At 42.8% G+C, this 23368-nt stretch overlaps 2 protein-coding genes across 4 annotated transcripts in view; one reads left to right on the top strand and one right to left on the bottom strand.

Annotated features, from left to right (window-relative positions):
• med9 (mediator complex subunit 9) overlaps positions 1 to 10420 on the bottom strand; it is a 17253-nt gene extending 6833 nt beyond the window's left edge. The window contains exon 1 of the mRNA XM_061700748.1: positions 10217 to 10420. The gene's annotated coding sequence lies outside the window, so the exon portion shown is untranslated. The remainder of the gene's footprint in view (positions 1 to 10216) is intronic.
• The window catches only part of LOC133414979 (ubiquitin carboxyl-terminal hydrolase 22), a 25586-nt gene extending 2218 nt beyond the window's left edge, over positions 1 to 23368 (top strand). For 2 of the 3 annotated variants that reach the window (XM_061700746.1, XM_061700745.1), the window contains 12 exons: positions 7557 to 7689; positions 9176 to 9289; positions 9908 to 10009; positions 10503 to 10669; positions 13582 to 13741; positions 14818 to 14923; positions 16502 to 16660; positions 19886 to 20012; positions 20486 to 20577; positions 21573 to 21635; positions 21856 to 22005; positions 22425 to 23368. In XM_061700746.1, the coding sequence (XP_061556730.1) occupies positions 7557 to 7689; positions 9176 to 9289; positions 9908 to 10009; positions 10503 to 10669; positions 13582 to 13741; positions 14818 to 14923; positions 16502 to 16660; positions 19886 to 20012; positions 20486 to 20577; positions 21573 to 21635; positions 21856 to 22005; positions 22425 to 22467 (1416 nt within the window). In that variant the 3' untranslated portion in view covers positions 22468 to 23368. Of the gene's footprint in view, positions 1 to 7556; positions 7690 to 9175; positions 9290 to 9907; positions 10010 to 10502; positions 10670 to 13581; positions 13742 to 14817; positions 14924 to 16501; positions 16661 to 19885; positions 20013 to 20485; positions 20578 to 21572; positions 21767 to 21855; positions 22006 to 22424 lie in introns of those variants that run through there. The other variant, XR_009770083.1, reaches the window with a different exon arrangement.

Raw genomic sequence — 23368 nt, 5'->3', positions numbered from 1 at the left:
GTTTAGTCAGTCCACAGCGCCTGTAAAATAGGAAAGTAGTGCTTTGTCGCCATGTTGTGGCAGCTAATGGCAATTCTGGACCATCTTAGGGGGAGGCGTCAATTACTCACGGATTTTTGCTATTCGCGGTAAGGCCAGGTCCCCATCCCCCGCGAATAGTGGCGGTCGCCTACCCCGCATTGCCTTTCGCACGCTTGTCATTCCGCCTCTGTTACTGTGTCTGAAGGCAGAAAATTCGCAGGTCACTGGCATTTCCTCTGGGAAAAATGAAGTATCTGCCTACCTACCACCAGCACGAGGGGAACGATCGGCCTTGACGGGCGCCGTGAAAGGGCTTTAATAATGCGCGGGTGTACCTAATGAATGTTTGGTGAGCCCATATCGGAAGCAACTCAGACGAGAAGCTTTTCCCTGTTGTGGAACCTGTATCTCTTTGTTGCCAATTGTACCGCTTCTCATAAATTTTCCTTGACTGTCATAGCAACCGCACTGCAAGCAGTGGAGTCCGAGATGCCGTCAGTCCCTACCTTGCTGACTGTTGAAGACTGTCTCAGCCATTTAAAAACAATACAACAGATATATTTTATGTCTTTGTTTTCTCATTAATCTCAAGTTGTTGTTTTTCGCCCTGTCTTCATTTTTTGCTGTCGATCTCATCGACCCAAAGCTCAAATCGTTTCTCAGGCTGCGATGGAAAAAATGGGTAGAAAAGCCGTCACCTCTTCTTCCTGCACAATCGTAAACTCCCGTATGGCGATAACGAATGGCGGAACAAATGCCAGATTGAGTCGCGGCCCACTGTGGGCTGGTATGCGTTTTTTTTTTTTTACATTTCCGTACGCTGGTGATATCGTCTTGGGATCGTGTTTACCTTGACACACTGTGTCGTGCTTAAGATGCGGACGACCTACCAAGAAAAATAGTAGGCCTAAGCCCTGCCTTATTATGCTCTTTTCGTGTTGTTCCACAAATCAGTTCTTTGCCTTGTTTTTTTTTTTTTTTTTTTTTAAAACCGGTGAGTTCCTCCCTCACCGAGCTGCATTACGCTGGTCCTATTAATAATTTATATATATTGTGAACGGGGATGCCAGTGGCTTCGTTCGCATGAATATTCATAAGGTCATGGTTATTTATTGCGCGTGTGCTCCTGCATACGACCTACCGTATAGAGAGCTATAGAAGAAAGGATTCCGCCAGGAAGGAATGTGTAGCGCTTTTCAAAGCAAAATGACCATCCAACGGTGGCTTAGTTTCCTGTGGAGAATTTACTGTCAATTAGATGAAAGGACTGGAAGCTGTATGAATGCTCCATTTTCCCAGTTTTTAATGAACCGATGATCACAAGAGCCAAAAATAAATAAATAAATAAAATAAAAAACCCACTGTCCTCTAATTTTCACAATGTTGCTGGGAATCTACCCAATTGTAATGATGGCACTTCATTGTGATGCTCCCTTCTATCCCTCTTCATTGCAGATTTACACCGATGGGATTCAAATGACTCTCCAGATTGTTCCGCTCATGTTTGTGGTGTCAGTTTCCCCCCCAAGTATTGATTATTCTCCCCCAGTAAAACTTGCGCTGAAACTCAAAATCTGACTCGCATACCGCAACAACCCCGATCTTTTTTCCAATTTGGTGTGAGCCTCATAAGCTAAGCTCCAGGTTCCTCCGTTTCTCCTCATCGTACAACCTCACAGATTTCACACTTTGCTGGGTTTGGCCACGTCGGACTTCGGTCTCTGGCCCTCATCCAAGCCTATTTCTTTCATGTAATGTAGCTTGTAGCCATAGTGACAGGAGTGAAACTACTCAAACATCCGCCAGGGAAAGTTTTGCTTCTTAAATATCAAATATTTGTGATAATTTGTACCATAATCAAAGAGCTTCGATCCAATGCTATGTTTTTGTCACTGACTGCTTGAGCACAAACTCAGAGCAAGCTTGTGACCAATTATCAATTAACACATTAGCCCAAGGATAAGTGGTATCGAAAATGTATGGATGAATGGATGAAGAATGACATCAGACCTCTCATTTTTGCCTCACTGAAATTAGCCAGTTTTGAGGGGGTGATCCCATCTCATGTAAATTAGCCACTTCTCCCTCTGCTCCCTAAACTGGGGGAAAGGGGGGGGTGGGGGGGGGGGGGCGGCGGCGACAATGTTACCATGGCAAATAAGGGCAAATCTCAGGGTTTGATACTGGTTGAGTCCCGAGGAAAAAAAGAAAGTGAGTGCGTTACCGGTACTGCGAAGCGTGCACTCATAGTCACCATTTCATCAATAGTGGTTATGTGCAAGCACCGTCCGCATTCGGCAAAACAGGATGAGGCACTTCCTTCTGGTTCAGGTCACTGGCAGAGCACCGTGGAAGGAGACTGGGACAATGCACCTGTAGAAAAATGAAACATCTACAATGTCTTTTGCTTTACACACGATGTCTTCGAGCGACTTTTGTTGGTTGAAAATTCCGAAATATTTAGTTTTGGGTGCTCTTGCCGCCAATCATATTCAAGGACGCTTGAACCAATGAAGATTTTGAAGAAGCTCACGGTGTAACCCCTGTTCTGTCTCATAGACAAGAGGCCTTTGATTGATTCTCTCCTTCACCTCTCCCTCCCACCGGTCCACATTTCTTCCTCGCCAATCCTCCCGCTGCTACTCCTCATTTGACGGGCCAGCAGACACCACAGAGGCCGCACTCCGAGCTTGCATGCTGCTTGTGGCCCAAGTCGGCCAGCGCGCTTTCCTTTTGTATCACCATCTGGCTAATGACCTGTCAATCACTCTCCAGGGTCTGGCCAAGACTAAGAACCCAAGAGGCAATCAATCTCCTCTCGCATGGACACTCGATTATTCTCTTTTGTTAAAACCTGGGACCCCCAGGTGGTGTCTTTGGCCTGGAAATGGGTTTTTGTCCTTGTGGGAGAAAAAAAAAAAAAAAAAGCAAAATGTGAGAATTAAGCGGTAGAAAATGGATGGATTGATGGCTAGCCAGTCTGCAAATTAATGAACTTGGTTTGGTCTCAAATATAAACTGACCTAACAAGTCTTGTGCTAATAGTTCCACAATTCTCCCACTTTAGTGATTTTGCAATGTCATTGGGGTAATTTTCTTCATACCTTGAAGGAATGAGACTGAAGAATCTTAGGGTCGTGTACTTGGGCAAGAATACGTTGGTGCTTAACCTGCTGTAGTGTGGATGGTATACCAGTGTCTGTTGGTTATGCCTGGCTAGATTGCAAACTATCATCATGAATTATGGAATTGGTTTGGAATCCCTTCACAGTGTAGCCGACCTTAACCTAACTCAGAATTAGGGTAAGAAGTTTGGCCCTCTGGACTTAACGAAAGGACTGCTGCTTCCTCACTTTGAGAATAGTTGGATGAGGCGGTTCGGTTATCTGAAAAGATTTCCGGGTCAGACACCTCCGTCTGGTAGGAGATCCCGCGGGGTCCAGAACGAATATCCTGAGAGAAAGGACTTCGGATATCTGGATGGCCTTGACGGAAGGTCCATTGATGAGGTGGTTTGGTCATCCGCTAAGGTGAGTTTTTGTGTTTTGACACCTCCATCAAGTAGGAGATGGTCGGTAAACCCCAAATTCTCTCGGGAGATTCTCCCATCTGGCAGGGGAATGCCTCGGAGTCCCCCAGGGCCAGCTGTTGTGAGTTACTTTAGGGAAAGGATGCCAGTACTAACACGCCTGATGGCATCTGGTTGCTGTGATGACAATTTATTGTATAACCTTTTGTTAAGGTCACAATAAAGTCGTCCATCTGTGCCACAATCTAAGCACAGCTGCGTGCCTAATCTGCTTTTCTTGTATACTTGATTGTTGCTGTTTTTTGGGTTGTTTTTCTGCTGCATTAGTCAACCTGAATTGCATTAAAATGGGCTGGTGCTCTAGTATAGTGAGGCTTTCCTTCTTCTTTCTGAGGTGGTTGGACGGGTTTCTTTTTTTCTTTTTTTTTTTTTGAGGTGATTTTTGAAGTAAGCACACTCTGACAGCCTACCGCTTGGGTCAAAGATTTATTGATTACCAAAGTATGAATAGATAGAGCCAATTTTGAACAATTACCCCTTAAGTTTCCTTCATCAACTGATTTTATAATCTTGAATATCACAATGAAGCCAATGGAGCACAAATCCATCAGATATTGCAATTCCTTTCTAATGTGTAACAGTGTTAATGTTGATTAGGCGACAGCTGCAGCCCCCATAGGGTCATAATCATATCTATTTCAGGTATTGTGTTTTAATATGTATATATTTTGCGTGCATCTCCGCTGTTAATTTCGGTACGTGCTGTAGATGTACGTTGAGAATTATGTGCCAGCGAAATACAGTGTGAGTCACCGCTCTCATATATCCATGGCCTGCACTGTATTGAGTTTATCCTCCCCTCCCCGGTCTGTTCTTTGCGGCAGTAGTGTGCGCTTTGGTGCCAGACCTTTGTCCACATCTTTATAGTTGTTGTCATCCTATCTTCTTGAGCTGGCTCTCATTGCAAATACGAATGCATATGGGAAAATACGGAAATTGATCATGTGTGGTATGCGGATTGCTTGATCCCTGGACCTAACACATCATCCTGGTAATTACAGGCATACATCTGCTCTTCAATCAGCCAGCAGCTTTTTTTTTTTTCTTCAGTGAAGTGTGGTCATTGCTTTGAACACCAGCCAAAGAGCTGGTGTCAAAGAGCGTGCTCCAGATGGAAGATCCGGTCTAGCAGGTTGCAAATATGACCCCCCCCCGGTACCAGTCTGACAGTTGTTCCAGTCATTTGAGCCACTGGCTGATCAATAGCTTCTCTAATAGAACATTAAAAGCCCAGGGTGGAGTGCGACTCACGGCTGATGAGATTGAGGAGTTACATCGCTTGTGAACCGTGAGAGTAAATCAAGCCGAGCAGGGCACCAGGAGCATGAAATGATCACCTGTCTATTCATTGAGCGTCCAAAGTGCTTTGGAAGAGACGATGTCTCGCTCTTAGCTTGGGTGTCGCAGCTATCGTTATCCAGCCCACACAGTTCCCCAGTGGAAATACAAGTCACAACTGTAGCACGGGGAACCAAGCAGAACTGGACCGCTTGGTAGAAACGTGGCGCTAAACCCGCTGATGTGTAGTGAGAGTTCATAGTTGTCCATTTGCGTGCAGCAACAGGAATGAAGCCCTGCAATTGACTGGTGATTGGTCCGTGATATTGACTCTTGTCTTGGTAATCAAACGTTTAAAACTCTGCTTCGGCCGTCGGTTTGGGTTCTCGTAGCTCTTTTCCCTACACGCAAAGGCCACCCACGCTTCAGTGTCACCCCTTCCTTCCCAAACCACTCACACCCGGTTGGCTAACTGTACCATGTCAGTAAAAACAAATGGAACTTAGTGTGTGCTAACTGCAATATCCCCTGCACCTCAATGTCATCACTATTGAGCCCTCCAAAGGCTAAGTCAACACACCTACCGGTGTGTGTGTTTGGCGACGCATTGTGTCGGTTCATGTGGACACGCACTTTCCACTGGCATTATAGATATGCATGGGACTGCTCTTTTACCCACCCACCCACTTGTGCAGAAATTCCAATTTCCAGTCCGCCCACTCGCACAGATGAGCCATTCCAACGCGCGGGTATTTTTGTTTCAAACATGTTGGTGTTGCTCCATGTAATTCTTTATGCAATTCTAAGCAATAACAGTGCGCATTAAGCCAACCTCTCAAAAATGTTTATTTTGTTTTTTTTGTGCCCACTGTTTGTCTTGGAATAAATTTACATTTTCTTATCTCCTTGTTTGATGTTAAAGTATTGCTATTTAAGTTGAAGAGCCACCACCTGTTGTTTATTTTCCTCATTTGGACTCGCAAGCGCGTCCTCCAGGGTGAAGCAAGTGAAACCGACTTTTATGCTAGCCGTTAAGGTCGGGATGGTGTCACCTCATGCCGCATCGTATTCTCCATTCTGCAAAACGCAGACAATGCAGTGCGGGGTGGTGGAGTTTGTGTCCATTAGCTTTATCTGTGACGCGTGGGAGTGTGCGTCTGTGTTATGATCTAGTTTCTTTCACACAGCGCACCAGAAACTGAAACCTTGTAAAAGTCTGCTGCCACGCTCCGATCACACTACCCCCTCCGCTCCCCTCCTCCTTCCTCCATCGCTGCTGTTATTATTCAGACTTCTCTTCCTCAAGCGGGAATGCACCTGGAGCTCTTGCAGTGTGATCAAGTAGATGCCCTCGATTTGGCATAATGGCCCTTTGTTGACTTAGCAGTTGCTGAAACATGGTATAATAATCGAAACTGATTTACTGGCATCGTCATGCAGATATAGCCTTCACAGCACTGTATAGGGACAGAACAATTTTTTATTTTATTTTTTATTTTAAATAACTTTGTTAAAATTCAGCATGCTTGCTTGAGAGCTCAACAAGGGCCAAACATTTCTATCCAATATTGATAATGATATATATAAAAGAAATTCCCTTATGGGGTAATTTCAGTGACTATAACAAGTCAGAGTTGCAAAATAATTTGTAAAATTACTATTCAACTAGTGAATCACTCCTAGAAATTAAGATTTTTCTCATAAAATTACCTGTTTTCACACAAACTATCACTTTGTATTGTCAAAGAACGACAACTTGTATTTTGCGATATTTCCAACAAAATTACAAGCATATTGTAAATTCTGTCTTTATTATCGTCAAATTTCAACTTTATTCTCAATAAAGTCAGATTTTATTCACCTAATTTTAGGAACTTTGTTTTGGTGGGGAGGGAAAAAAAACCATACAATTGCAACTATAGTTTTGCAGTAGCCTATTACTGTTTTGTACTGGTAAAAGTCTGAAGTTATATTTTAAATATTGATTTGGTTTGCAAATCTTAATTTTTTTTCCTCAGAAAAACTATATCAGGACTACTACAAAATCAATGCTATTTACACAAAATAAAATTTTGATTGAGTAAAATTGAACTCATGTTGACCTTATTATTGGAAACATATTTTATGGTCCATACATATGCATCATCAAAAACAGCAGAAGGATGCCTGGTGGGATACAGTGTGGTAATTTTCTGACCACACGTTTCTTTCGGTTGCCCTAACAGTCCTTGCTCGGCCGCTCCATTTTGCGACTACGTTTTAATTTTGGCGCACACAAGACAAATTGTGTTCCTGAGACCCGAGCTCGCGTTTCATGTTTGGGCCTGTCCGCGATCGCACAATACTGCAGCCGCTCCAGACCCGATTCAACTCTGCCGGCCAAGCATTAAATCCCATCAAGCCTCGCTTGTGTGAGAGAGTTGAGAGTGGAAATATGTTGCCGTTGGGCTGCGTCTGGTTTTGCACTGGGGTAATCTCCGTCTGTCTCCAGCCAAGGGGCGTGCTGAAGAATACACCTTCAAATTCACATGGCAGGCTGTTCCGCCACGCTCGCTTACATTACTAGCTCTTATTTCTTTTTTAAATTTTTACATTTTTTTTTTTTTTGCTTGACTGTCCTCTGTTTTCTCCTAACCGAACCGTTCTCGTTCTGTCTCCCTTTCCCCAGGCCAAGTCTTGTATCTGTCACATGTGTGGCGCCCACCTGAACAGACTCCACTCTTGTCTCTACTGCGTTTTTTTCGGCTGCTTCACCAAGAAACACATCCACGAGCACGCCAAAAACAAGAGGCACAATCTAGGTAAGGACGCGACTCATAAACATGGATGTATAGATGGATTGATTTTATGCTTCTTTTGTTGTCATTATTCTAGCGTGGTACACACCCCTTTTTAAACTATGAGAGCCAAACTTGACGATGAAAAAAAATCGGCTTTGTGCCAATACGGCACACCACACATGAGGACGTCACCGTCGACAATTGCGAGGCTCCGCCCCCAAGCCAAATGTATAGATATAGAAAGAAGAAAGAGTAGACCGGCCGAAACGATTACTCTACCCTCTTATTTGCTGACTCCCATGTCACTCACCAGGTCATGGCCCACCTTTTAAAGCCACACACACTCAACGTCATCTATATCATAATGTGGAAACGTGAGGATGGCGACCCCAAGTGGACAACAATAATATCTGTGCGTCACATCCACATCTTGTTGTTTAATAATGCAAAGTCAGTTTTTATCCGATTAGTTGATGGGATAATCGGTAGAATAATTGATTCTCAAAATAATAGCTGTATCCCTGAAGAGTAGTTGTAGAATACATGAAGCTAACATAACTATTAACTTATCTGGTAACTGTATTGCAGTTGTAGTTGCAGTACTTCTTGTCATTTCTATTGTGTTAAATGACACTTGACACGTTTTACAAAGACTCCACACAACCAGTTGATCCTCTGTTTGTGTCTGGCAACAATAAGAGATTCAGGTCGTTCCCTGTTTGGTTATCGTTCTGTTTGACGTCACACTCACGGAGTGACTCGGCCTAATTTGTTGTTGACCACACACACGCACATAAAGATTTGCTATCCTAAATATTGAACAGGTTTAACATTTACGATTTTCCATGCAATAGGAACATGAGCCACTCTCCTAGCGCAGCACGTCACCCCTTCAAATTTGAGCTCTGTCGCTGATCAACTCGGGCGTTTTAAGCTTTAAACTGCACTCTGTCACTTTACATTACAAAACACAACTTCACTATGACGAGGGGCCATCATTAAATACTTAAACTACAATTACAACCACGGGTAGGTGTGATTTCCCGACATTTTCATATCCAAAAAGTACACACCGTCATGCAGGACATGCACACCCTCCGCCAGAACGCCAATATAACACAACATCACGCATTAGCTCAATTTCCCAGCGTGGGCAATGCCAAAAATGTAAAGATCTGTCAGTCGACTAAAAATAGGTTGTCACGGCAACAGAGCTAGAGGTATTGTTTCCGGCGGAGTTTGAGAATGGAGGAGGCTGGCTGGCCATGGCTGCACACACAGGTGGCGACAGGAGACACTAATTCTGTTCCGTCCTCTGCGGTGATTGTCGAGCGCAAGCGGGAGACTGAAAAGATTGGGTCGAGTGGGAAATTTAGGCCAAGAGACGGCGCTCCTCTCGAGGTTAAACTAACTGCCAAGTAAAGCCCATTGTGTGTTATAGTGCTGTAATTATGGCGCAATCTCTTTTTTTTTTCCCTCTCTGTCTCTCTCTCCCTTCTGCTTCCAGCTATAGACTTATTATACGGCGGAATATATTGTTTTGTGTGTCAAGACTACATATACGACAAAGATATGGAGCAGATTGCCAAAGAGGAACAGAGGAAAGCCTGGAAATTACAAGGTATATACACAAGTTCTGACTTGGAGTCACACTGGGGGGAAAAAATACAACAACAAAAACGTGGTCAGACTATGAAAAGAAAGTAGTAATCGTAGGAACATAAAGTGGCAATATAACAGGAACAACACATCTTTTTAATGGGTGAATATAAAAGGTTTCGCACAAATCAAAATATTGCCATTTTGCAATATCTTTTCCACATACAAATGTATAATTTATTCCTGTACTAAACAGACTTTGTTATCATGAAGTTACAAATTAAATCACGTAACATTTGCCTGAGTGTTCATAAAATTAAAACTTTTGTTCTTATCATGTTTTGCCGTGTAAACGGCTATTGTATGCTTTTTTTCCCACGAAAATAGTTATATTTGTACATATTTCGACTGTTGTAAAATTTCAACATTCTTGCTATATTTACACTTCTCTGGTAAGATTAAAACTTTTTATTCTTGTAAAATATTCTTCTTAATTAAGATTTTATTCATGTAAAACTACCCCTTTAATTTTTTTTTTTTTTTTTTTTAAATACTAAAAGTAATACTAAAACGATATTTTTGTGATTTGAACCTTTTTCCTCATAGTCAAAACTTCATGCTTTTCCTTTCATATCCGCAGGCATAGGCGAGAAATACACAACGTGGGAGCCCACCAAGCGAGAGCTCGAGTTATTACGACACAATCCAAAGCGGAGGAAAATCACTACGAACTGTACCATAGGTGGGCCGTGTTTGAATGTCCCTCAAGGTTGTTGTTCGCTATTCGGCATTGAGCTGAGCGTAGGCCCCATCGGGCCTTCGTGTTTATGTGCGCGAGCGCACCATGTGCACGCCAAAGCGTTTCGAACCACGCTGAGCACAGTCTCCCCAAAAATAAACCCCAACGCTCGCTCTGTTGGATTCCACCCAAAACCTCGTTGTAACTCACCTGCTCCGTTGGCCGCGACTGGAAGACAGCGGCTCTCTAAACGAATCCTTCCACAGCTTTGGCTTCTCCTCCACGATTCCCACGGTTTCCGCTGGCAGACCTGCCTTATCAGTACTGTACATTCTTACAAAACTACCGCTTTCTCCTCGCCGCTCAACTGTCGGGATAAATGCTTCTTGATCATGGATTCAGTGCTCACTTCAAGGGATCTAAATTGTGTGCGTTGCTTGTTTGTCCCGCGCCCCCCCTCCCACCTTCCCCCGCCCCCGCTGTTATGTCCCCGCAGGTTTACGAGGGTTAATAAATCTGGGCAACACGTGTTTCATGAACTGCATCGTGCAGGCCCTCACGCACACGCCGCTGCTGCGGGACTTCTTCCTCTCCGACAGGCACAAGTGTGAGATGCAATCCAACTCCTGTCTGGTGTGCGAGATGTCGCAGCTCTTTCAGGAGGTAGGACAAACGATGAGTGATGAATATACGGCGGTGCTTGATGGGAAAAAAAAATAAAAATACAGGAATAACATAATAAAAACATTTCAACAGTTTGTGCATCATTGTAAATTCTTTGTGCAGCTTTGTGCAGGTAGTAGAATACAGACGTAGGGCTATAAACGCACACAACTGCCCAATCAGCTGCAGCAATGCTCGTTTTAAATCAAACTTATACGCCTTTGAGTACTTTTATTGTCTGTCTATGTGTGTTTCTGCACCGTTTGTGTTCAAATATCCATTGCTTAAAGTTATAACACCGTCACATCAATGCTAGTTTTGTTAGCCCGTCTATGGCCTTCTCCACTGTGTGTTAGCATTTAGCTAGTGGACTTACGTATAATGCAAAGTTAGGTGGTTTAAAACGTTTAACCGAAACATTTTGCAGTGTTGCCTCGCCAGTTCCGCCTCATTTACACTAAAGTTTTGTATTACAAGTCATAGGTCCTGACTGCTCCCACAAGCTATTAAAGGCGGGATACATTGTTTTGGGTGTCACGACGACATTTACAGAAAACATACGGAGCAGAATGACGAAGTGGAACAAAGTAAAGCCGAGAGATTACAAGGTACAGCTTGGTGGTTTCTGGCTCACAGAAGCGCTGGTTTGTTTTTACAAAATGGGTTACACTGAACAAAAACGAAAATATGGAAACTCAAGGGGGGGAAAAAGCCCACGGTAAAGCTATGAAAAATTGTAATCCATCCGTTTTCTGAACTGCTTCTCGTGTTTCAAGAATAAAGTGGTAGTATTATGAGGAAAAAAAATACGAGTCAATGTCAATATTCACACATAAACCAAAATTGAGTGATTTATTGTAAAATTACATCTGTGCTTTTTGTGCCACTAAAAGGTCAGTGTTACATGAATACGGTGGTAACTGTACTAAAAGGATTTCAGAATAAACGTAAAAATTCCAACACAAATGTACATAGTATATGTTTGTAATATTTTGACTTCTGTTAAAATTACAGCTTTGTTCATGTAAAAAAGAATTTTTTTCTCAAGTTACACAATACTTTTGTAAAGTGAATCTGAGAGATAGAATGTCAAAATTCTCACACAAAAAGCAATGTTTTCTCATGAAAGTTTACTTTTTTACAATTAAAAACTAAATATTAATATAATTTTTTTAAATTTAATGTTGAATTTCCCGTACAAACCAAAATAATTTTTTTTCTGGTAAAATTATGACTGATCTCATACAAGTCACAACTATATGTGCAACACCACAATATTTTGACGTTATGGTCATTAATTTACAAATTTTCTTCTCTCGTCCAAAGTTTTGTTGTTGTTGTAATTTTGACTGTTCTCGTGCAATTATGACTGAATTCACTTATTTGACTGTTCTGCTAAAATTCAGGCAATATTTTCGTAATGATTCAACTTTGTTCTCTTGCCAATTCTCGTTCTTCGTTTACACCATTTTGCAAGTCATGGGCGCTGACAGTTACATAATCGCTGCCTATTGCGCTCCCACACTGCCTCATTTTTTTTTTTTTTATTCTCGACACCCTCTCACTGTACTGTATACAGTCAACGGCCTCACAGATGGAAAGTGGCGCTAGAATGATTTGAGTCATCGCCCTCGCCTCTTCCTCAGCTCGCATATACAGACGCGCACGCGAGCAATCCCTCTGCCTCGTCTCGCTCGGCTGAGCCCTAATCGCTCGCCCCCCTCGTCATCGCTCGGGGCGGGCAGCAGACGCTGACTGAGTATTGAACTGCGCCCGTGTGACTCAAAATACACGCTCATTCACACATTTGTGGAACCTCCAAAGTCAAAACTGTCAAAAGTGAAATAAAGCGTAGTCGTGCGAGATGGCAACAAATTGTGCGAGACTTCTTCCATGATGAACTTTTTTTTTCTTTCTTGTGCCCCAGCAGGAGGTTAGCAGTCGTGGGGGGGAAAATACCCCCAAAGTTTTTATAACTACATCCCGACTGATATGGATTATTTGATTCTGATATTTGGCAGAGTAAAATTCCGATGGCGGGATTTAATTTAAAATATATGTCATGAAAAAAAGAAGTTTTGGGTCCCTTAATGCATACAAAAATAAAGATATGAATTGCAAGTCTAATATTTGACCGTTTTACAGTACTTTGTCTTTTAGTATTTGTTTCACTTTACAACAGAGAGGAATTATCAAGGACAAAAAAAAAAAACATGCAAAAGATTTAAGTCATGCATTATGTATGCGACATAATGAGTGAAGTTATTGAAATAAACATTATGCATGATGCCTTTTAACGTTAATCCCATTTCTTCTATTCCATTATTTTCTTTGCCATTAAGTGATGACTTCAAATAAAAAACCAGAGCCACCTTTCTCAGATGTCAAAAACATGTTATCTTTGACAAAGTTGCATTTGAGATATATGATGTACACAGACAACGTTAAGCTGAAACGGGAGCCTTTTTTTTTTTTAACTTGTTTTAAAAAAGTTTCATGTCAAGAAATGTGTGCTCACTGTCACGCCAATCGCTGAAATTGACCTAAAACTTGGTATTGTTGTTTTGTTTGAATGTCATTATCTTTTTCTCATTATCCAACCCCATTAGCATGTGCTCCCCTGTGCTTGTGGGGGTTTTCTGCGGGTACTCCATCTTCCTCTCTTAATGTCTCTTTATTTGTCCCTAGGTGTGAATGTGAAACCTAATGAGCATAAGCGGTGTCGAAAATGAATGTGTACATATCAATTGAAAGCCGACATACGCTACGTAAGCAAACGCTTTGTGTCTAAGTGAACTTGTAGGATAAAGTCTCTGTTAAATGTTCAGCATGGGTCGCCTCAATAAATCAAAGTTGACGGCGATGCAGCCGCAACGACACGATCACCTCTCCTCCTCTTCCTTCCCCTGCAGTTCTACTCGGGCCACCGTTCGCCTCACATTCCCTTCCGGCTGCTGCACCTGGTGTGGACGCACGCGCGCCACCTGGCCGGCTACGAGCAGCAGGACGCCCACGAGTTCCTCATCGCCGCGCTGGATGTTCTACACCGGCACTGCAAAGGGGACACCATCAGTAAGCTCGGCCTCCCGACTAAATAGCGACGTGCGAATGGGTCTGTATGTCGCAAGTGCAGGAAGGTAATGGGACGCGTTTACCTGGGTGGGTTTGTTTGTCTGTGCACCTGTGCACCTTTGTCTATTTCATTGTTTTATAAATTATGTAATGGTTCGTGTTGCCGTGCTTGGAAAGCACTGCCGTGAGTAGTGAAAACAACAATTGATGATCCCTGATAATTCTTCATTATTTCCATATTTTAAAGTTAAACTGTAAATATACCACAACCTCTGACTCCAAAACACTAATATAATTTTGTCTTACAACATTAACCTCAAAAACAAAAAACATAGAGATGATTTGTTTTGATTTTGTAAAAATGTTGCATTTGCAGCCCAAGCTGTAAAAATATCAATTATCAAGCAATAACGAGACCTATCTTGTTTACTGACTTGAGCTTTTTAATAGCGTAAGAGTAATAATAGAGTAAAAATGTACGCTTGTGCAAAAAGACGCACCCTAACTTCCGCTAACAACACAGGCTACGCTTAGATCCTCCCCGACATACAAAGATCACCTCAGCATACTTCCTTGACACCAATTGGTACTTTCATATCAGCTAGCGCATTGATAACATCTCGTGGCATCATTGGTTTGTAAAAGAGTAAAAAAATAGGTGAGTTTTTCAGCAAATAGCTGAGGCTAGGTTCCACAGAAAAAAAACGTGACTAGGGGAATTTGTGAATAGAGAACCTCGATTAGGCGAGAATTCACTGCATCACCAATGGATACATATAACTTGCGGACTATAAAATGCTTGAATGCACCGCTGAAATCAGAGTCGGAGCTCTTTTCCTAGTCCAAGGTCCAAGTTCCCAGTGTTCTCAAATGCAGCGTTTTGAGGCATACCTTGACTTGACTGACAATATTGTGTGCCGAGTCGACATTGTGAGGAATGTCAATTGGTGCAATGATGGCGGGCTGACCAAGCAGCCCGCCTCCATTTGCTTCTCGTGAGAGTGAGCGCGAGGCCTTTTGAGGTGTTAAAGTGTCTGTTATCTGCATTTAACCTTTCACCTCACCGCGCTCCGCAGGAGACGACAACGGGAAGAAGGCCAACAATCCGAACCACTGTAACTGCATCATCGACCAAATCTTCACCGGAGGGCTCCAGTCGGACGTTACCTGTCAGGTTTGCCAGTAAGTGCGAAGCAGATAAGAGCGCTCCTTCGCAGCAGAAGTCATTAATTGCCACATCGCCTCTCATCCCTGCGCGAGGGCCAGTCCCTATACAGTTGGTGAGACGACGATAAGGAGGGGAGGGGGGCATGGTTGTCTAGACGGCAAGCTTGGTCCCCACCCCACCCCCGAGCTGTTCTGTCACATTAACACAAGCACGCTGCACTGACCTCCACCAGCCAGCCAGCCAAGCCGCACGCTTGCTCAATATCAACCGCTCATGTGCAGCTCGTGGCGCATTAGCATTCTAAAGGCCCATTTAGGCCATATCAAATCCTCATTGACGCTGTAGTTTGTGCAAAAGAATGTTTTTCTCCTGGAACGGCACAAAATCGCTGCCCTGTTATGCAGGTTATCAATGGCTACCTGCTGGTACCTCTTTGTATTACAGTATCATGACTCATCGGTTCGGTCGACTGCCACCGTGAACATGACTGCAGTCCCTTTGCATTCAGTCAAGCGGGGTACAGTGGACCCCCGCTGTTCACCAGGGATAACAACCGAGCTGGACCGCAAATCCCGAAAAGCTGCAGATAACTGACTTCCATTATAATTTCCATTTCTTCACCGCTTATCCTCACAAGGGTAGCGGGCTGCTGGCGCCTATGCCAACTATCTTCGGGCGAGAGGCGGGGTACACCCTGAACCGGTCGCCAGCCAATCGCAGGGCACATAGAAACAAACTATCATTCGCGCTCACATTCATACCTACGGGCAATTTAGAATTTCCAATTAACCTCTATTATAATTGCGCTGGAATTTTTTTTTTTACCTGAACATTTCTTTAATAAGTGGAGATAAACAAATAAGCGTATTGAAAAATAAATAAATCCACCGATCGGTGAATCCACAGGTGCCGAACTGCGGGTATGCCGGCGTCCAATGTACACACTTAACAATATTTAGTATCATATCTGATAGACCCACTGTTCAATCGCTGTGTGCGTGTATTTATTGCGCTTACAGTGTGTGGTAGACTCAAGATGATCAATAGAGCTCAGCACAGTGAGCACACACATAACCAGATCTCCACGATCTGTACTGTATATACAGACCCTCAACATAACCGTTCACTACCACTTGTGGGTTACGGTATAGCACCACGACACCCATAGATTTCGCTAGCCCGTCTGGTATTTTTACATTGTGTGTTAGCATAAAGTTAGCTGATATTCATCATTAAGTGATGCCGTTGATTTAAATACACAACGTGTAATGCTCTTTATTTTATGTTTTGACAGTAAATTTGGCAAAGAAAACAGCTTGAAGCCTCTTTTCTTTTTTTTTTTCCCCATAAGAATTGAACTGGTTATCTATGTAACTAAATATCAAAATCAAAATGAAGTTTGTGAGTAATGGCCAGTCAAAGAGTGAGTACTGCTCACACAAAAGTATGGCGGTGTTGCATCCAAGCTCACGTGATTACAACTCGTGTCATCATCCTCTCATCAGGACTCGTTATGGGAGACAAAGCTCCGTACACACAAGCGCACGTTACTTCTCGAATGATAATGTTTCCTGTCATCTCCACCTTTGCAGTGGGGTTTCCACGACGATAGATCCCTTCTGGGACATCAGTTTGGACCTGCCTGGCTCATCCACGCCGTTTTGGCCCCTCAGTCCTGGAGGCGACGGCGGCACTGTCAACGGGGAAAGCCACCTGTCGGGGTCCACGACGCTCACGGACTGCCTACGCAGGTACACTTGACATGAAATGCTTCTTCTTCTCCATTTTAGAGTCATTCTATATCAGTGCTGGTTATCCAATAATACAACAGGGCAGTTACTTGTTTATGACACCTCGAGGTTGGAAGAATAAAGGCAAAATAAAAAAAACTGAAATAAAACATAACATCAATAATAAAATGAATGACTAGAATAACAAATATACAACAACAATTCCAATGAAGTTGGGACGTTGTGTTAAACATAAATAAAAATAGAATACAATGATTTGCAAATCATGTTCAACCTATATTTAATTGAATGCACTACAAAGACAAGATATTTAATGTTCAAACTAATAAACCTTATTGTTTTTAGCAAATAATCATTAACTTAGAATGTTATGGCTGCGACATGTTCCAAAAAAGCTGGGACAGGTGGCAAATAAGTTGAGGAATGTTCATCAAACACCTGTTTGGAACATCCCACAGGTGAACAGGCTAATTGGAAACTGGTGGGTGCCATGATTGGGTGGAAAAGGAGCTTCCCTGAATTGCTCAGTCATTCACAAGCAAAGATGGGGCGAGGTTCACCTCTTTGTGAACAAGTACGTAAGAAAATAGTCCAACAGTTTAAGGACAATGTTCCTCAACGTACAATTGCAAAGAATTTAGGGTTTTCATCATCCACGGTCCATAGTATCATCAAAAGGTTCAGAGAATCTGTAGAAATCATTGCCAATCAAAAGCAATTCATCAACAACACCCAGAAACGCCGCCGGCTTCTCTGCGCCCGAGCTCATCTAAGATGGACAGATGCAAAGTGGAAAAGTGTTCTGTGGTCTGACGAGTCCACATTTCAAATTGTTTTTGGAAAATTGTGGACGTCGTGTCCTCTGGGCCAAAGAGGAAAAGAATCATCCGGACTGTTATGGACGCAAAGTCCAAAGGCCAGCTTCTGTGATAGTATGGGGCTGTGTTAGTGCCAATGGCATGGGTCACTTACACATCTGTGAAGGCACCATTGATGCTGAAAGGTACATACAGGTTTTGGAGAAACGTATGCTGCCATCCAAGCAACATCTTTTTCATGGACGCCCCTGCTTATTTCAGCAAGACAATGCCAAACCACATTCTGCACGTGTTATAGCAGTGTGGCTTCGTAGTAAAAGAGTGCGGGTACTAGACTGGCCTGCCTGCAGTCCAGACCTGTCTCCCATTGAAAATGTGTAGCTCATTATGAAGTGTAAAATACGACAACGGAGACCCAGGACTGTTGTACAGCTGAAGTTGTACATCAAGCAAGAATGGGAAAAAATTCCACCGACAAACCTTCAACAATTAGTGTCCTCAGTTTCCAAACGTTTATTGAATTTTGTTAAAAGAAAAGGTGATGTAACACAGTGGTAAACATGACCCTGGCCCAGTTTTTTGGAACATGTTGCAACCACAAAATTCTGAGTTAATGATTAATTTGCTAAAAACAATAAAGTTTATCAGTTTGAACATTAAATATCTTGTCTTTGTAGTGTATTCAATTAAATATAGGTTGAACGTGATTTGCAAATCATTGTATTCTGTTTTTATTTATGTTTACCACAATGTCCCAACTTCATTGGAATCGGGGTTGTGGTAATGTAGTAAATAATACAATTCCCATTACAGGATGGAACGTACAGTCAAACCTCACACTCTCTTTAAACCCATTTAAACACACTTTTGAACACATTGCAAAAGTATTTCAACACAAAAAACCTGCAAGGGTAAAATGGATAGAAAATGCAGCAGTATAGTGTCAGCGTATTCGTTATGTGCCTTTAAGAGGCGGGACCCGGTGGGGTGGTGTGTGGCGTCGGTGAGTCTGCGTGTAAGTGTCCTGGCCTGAGCTGTGGCCGACAGCAGCTCCTGCGTGAGTTGCTCAATGCGTTTGTGTTTTACTGTTGTCCCGGCATTCAGTAAACAGCTGAAAGAGAACCAACAGCTGTGGGACGACCAAAATTACTCCAAGAGCGCAGCGACGACTCATCCAAGAGGTCACAAAAGACCTCACAACAACATCCAAAGAACTGCAGGCCTCATTTGCCTCAGTTAAGGTCAGTGTTCATGACTCCACCGTAAGAAAGACAATGGGCAAAAATGGCCTGCATGGCAGCGTTCCGAGACGAAATCCACTGCGGAGCAAAAAGAACATTAAGGCTCGTTTCAATTTTGCCAGAAGACATCTTGATGATCCCCAAAACTTTGGGGAAAATACTCTGTGGTCTGATGAGACAAAAGTTGAACTTTTTGGAAGGTGTGTTTCCCCATTATATCTGGTGTAAAAGAAACACAGCATTTTCGAAAAAGAACATCATACTAACAGTAAAACATGGTGGTGGGTAGTGTGATGGTCTGGGGCTGTTTTGCTGCTTCAGGACCTGGAAGACTTGCTGTGAAAAATGGAACCTTGAATTCTGCCGTCAAACAAAAAATCCTGAAGGAGAATGTCCGGCCGTCTGAACTTGGGTTGTGGCAAGCCCTTAAAAAGGTGCATCATGCTCGAAAACGTGGCTGAATTACAACAATTCTGCAAAGCTGAAATTCCTCCACATGGGCTGTAAGAAGTCATGGCGAAGGCTTGATTGCAGTTGTTGCTGCCAAGCGTGTCCCAACCAGTTATTAGGTTTAGGGGTCAATCACTTTTTCACACAGGGCCATGTAGTTTTGGATTTTTTGTTCTCCCTTAATAATAAAAACCTTCATTTGAAAACTGCATTTTGTGTTTACTTGTGTTGTCTTTGACTAATATTTAAATTTGTTTGATGATGGCAAACATACAAGTGTGACAAACAAATAAGAAAGGGGCCAAATACTTTTTCACACCACTGTATGCTCACTAGCAACCTTGTTATTGGCAGAGCTGATAACAAGGTTGCCAATTCTTGCAATGTCTTTTCCCTCCTCCCCTCTTCTCCTTATCTTATTTGCTCGCCGAATTGCTTTTTATTTTCTTTTTTTTTCTCCCCCTCGTACCCTCTCCAATGTCGTCGTCTTCGCCTTTCCCCTGACTTTTTTCCTTCCCCTCTGCTGCGGCTCCTCACACACCCCCTTAGTCGCTGCAGCAAAGTCTATTAAAGCTACAGGCCCGGTTGCCGTGGTGATAGAGGCGTTGGCAACACCGGCGAGGCCGAGTCGCTTTTCGGGTGTACCGACATGCAATGCAATGCAGGACGACCGGACGGAAGCCTTCCTAAGCCCCTTTTCCATGACTTTTCCGCAGGTTTACGCGGCCCGAGCATCTAGGAAGCGGTGCCAAAATCAAGTGTGGCGGTTGCCATAGTTACCAGGAGTCCACCAAACAGCTGACGATGAAGAAGCTGCCCATTGTAGCGTGTTTCCATCTCAAAGTGAGTCCGGACACAGGCTTTCCCCCGTCTCATTGTTGCACCATTTGAATTGCATCTTTTGCCAAAACGCTGACCAGCTTTTCGTTCATTCCACAATTGGATCCATTTGTATCGTCCAAGAATACTTTCGACGTGAAGCGCTGGCACAGCGCACCCTCGTCCGCCATGTTTTATTTATCATAGTCTCGGACGCTCATAATATATTGATGCAATTCAGAGAAACGGGCCGACTAAAAGATGGTCGTTTTGGATAAATCCGTGTTGTTGTTATCATTTCTGTTAATTCACATGCATGTAACAGCCAGGTTTAAAAAAAAAAACAAGCTGTCTTTTATTATCTATGTTGTAACCATTCTGCATGTTGTTTTTTTTCGTTCCCCCCTCCACTCCCCTGTCTCCCACTTGTCATTTTCTCCCCCCCTCCCCGCCCCTCTCTCCCTCCTCTCCCATCCTCCCTCTCCGGCCAACCCCAGCGGTTCGAGCACTCCGCCAAATTGCGGCGGAAGATCACTACGTACGTTTCCTTTCCTCTCGAGCTGGACATGACGCCCTTCATGGCATCCAGGTGGGGGAAAGAAGAGCACACAAAATCCCACATACTCTATTGCCCTTTTCTTGCACCCTCACGTCACGTACAAAATGCTGTGTTTGTTTCTGTGCACTCACCAGACATAACATTACATATCTGATGAGATCCAATCCAAGGGTTTTTCTTAAATATTGTACGTTTACCAAATCATATTGTTCATAGGTAGGTTGATAGATGTAGACTTTTATTCAGAGGTTCAGCCAAAAAGTACAAGCAAAAACAAAGAGAAGAGCATTGAGAAGAGATTAAAAGAAATGTGAACCTAATCCAAAAAAGAAAAACTAAGATATAGCTTAATTCCACAGTTTGTTATGTAAACCTCCATTGTCAATATTCATTGTAATAAACATGCTTTTGGTTTTGAAGAATTTATCATACTTTGTTAACCTCATATAAATATATAATAGAAGCAGTTCGCAGTATGATGCAGTTGAGTTGTAATAATAATAACGTAATAAAAACATTCTTAAATTAATTTGAATGCGTGTAAAAAAAAACAAATTATAATACTGTTTTGGTGTGGGAGGAAACCGGAGTGCCCGGAGAAAACCCGCGCAGGCACGGGCAGAACATGCCCGCAGGTGTGAATGTGAGTGCGAATGGTCGTTTGTTTGTATGTGCCCTGCGATTGGCTGGCATCCAGTTCAGGGTGTACCGCGCCTCCTGCCCGATGATAGCTGGGATAGGCTCCCTAGTGAGGAGAAGCGGCTCGGAAAATGGATGGATGGATGTTTTGGTGTGTATGAGTGTCAGTGGACCATGCAGCAGTGTGCAGCCCCACCCTGCGTGGAGCAGTCCATTCATCTCTTTTGAGACACGTGACTCCACCCCCACCCAAAAAGAAATACAGAATGTGTGCGTCACAAATTGCACAATGGCGCCACGTTGTGGACGTTCTACAGCATTGCTGCATGTTTTTTTTTTATTTTTTATTTTTTATATAATCTTCATCTCTCTCGTGTCTCCCACAGCAAAGAGAGCAGAATGAACGGGCAGTACCAACAAACGGTGGACGTGTTAAACAATGATAATAAGTAAGTATGAAATTCTGACTTTAAACTGAGACAGCATCTACGTACTTTGGCAGGTGCTGCTGTTTTGGTTTGCGACTGAGTTCAAATGAGTTTAGCAGTTAAGCGCCCACGTGTAAATGATACAGTCTGAGGTAATGACAGTAATTGAGACACTATTACAGTTGGCGCCCACTATTTGAGGACACAGACTTACAAAAACAAACTGTGTTTTTATGCCCAGGTATTCCTTGTTTGCGGTGGTCAACCACCAAGGCACGTTAGAGAGCGGACACTACACCAGCTTCATCCGACAGCACAAGGACCAGTGGTTCAAATGTGACGACGCCATCATCACCAAGGCCAGCATTAAGGATGTACTTGATAGCGAAGGGTGAGAAGGCGCCACGCAAATCATACACCCGAGCAAAATGAACAACCTGTTAGTAGCTCAACACCCAAATTAGACATTTTTGATGTTGCTCGTATCTTGGAAAAACTTGTAAGTTGCCTTACACGAATCTCAAGGCACCAACCGTATAAATGTAACAAAACAATACAGTCAAACTAGAAGAAACTAAGAAGTCGTGAGGAGTTTTGAGGTCGCAATGATTAAGAAATGAGGCTGCACCGTCCCAATTCGCTCACTCCACCACAGTCCTGTTTCTTTTTTTAAATGTATTTTTTGGGGTGAAAATGGAGCATTCCCATTTACCGAAGTACAAGAACACTAACAAAATGTTCCGAAACACATTTGTGTATTAAATATATCTTCTTTATCTTCTGTCTTGAACCCCACCCACCCTTTTCTAGGTATCTCTTATTCTACCATAAACAGTTCCTGGAGTATGAGTAGTTCTTGTCCCCTCCTTCCCCTTCGTGAAGACCATGAAGAACCACTGTTGGACAGTTGGCAACACACACACACACACACGCACGCACACAAGCCTACCTGAACTACCTGACTGACTTAAAAAAAAAAAAGAGGCTGCTCCTCCGAATGTGGAGGACATTAAAAAACAAAAGACAACGTATGACATCATGCAACCTTTCAACAACAACAAAACAAAACAAGCACTGAGCTACTTCTTGGCATCTACCTGACGAAACTGAATGAAGAGGACGAAGAGTAAGAGGAGACGTCCCTGGGCACATCTTAGTACAGTATTCTGACCCCCCCACCCCCCCCAAAAAAAAAATTCTCTCCCACGGTGCTCTCGTCTCATCTGACCAAGCATTTAATTCTGATGGCCGCCATTATGCATCACGGGAAAGCAAAAATAAAATAAATAAATGTATTAAGAACTTTGCAGGAGCATTTTTATGGCTATTATATGCTATGAGCGGATCTATTTTTTATTTTATTTTTATTTTTTTTAATTTCATTTTATTTTAATTTTTTGAGACGAGCCAAGAGACGCTTACCCGCCAGGCCTGTTGCTAAGGCCATCGTTACCATGGAAACCCTTTGGACCGTCGGTGTGCTCCCTCATCAATTTACCGTCTTCGATGTTTTCAAATCTGCTTGCCGGCAGGGACTGTTTTTTTTTTGTTTGTTTGTTTTTTGTTATGGTTATTTTAGCACTCATGGACACATTTACTTTGTTTACTACTTGTGTTTTATTTTATTTTTTAAAATAATTTTCATATCTCCTTTGCTGTTCCTGTTACTGGAAATATTTCCGGATGTATATGCTACTTTCATTCTTGTGGAATTGTTAGTATATGATGATGGTGCTGATTAAAAGGACGCTTAC

This window comes from Phycodurus eques, chromosome 16, assembly GCF_024500275.1.
Source record: "Phycodurus eques isolate BA_2022a chromosome 16, UOR_Pequ_1.1, whole genome shotgun sequence".
Lineage (NCBI taxonomy): Eukaryota > Metazoa > Chordata > Actinopteri > Syngnathiformes > Syngnathidae > Phycodurus > Phycodurus eques.
The sequence above is the reverse complement of the archived record's forward strand: the minus strand, read 5'-3'. Positions and strand labels throughout refer to the sequence as shown.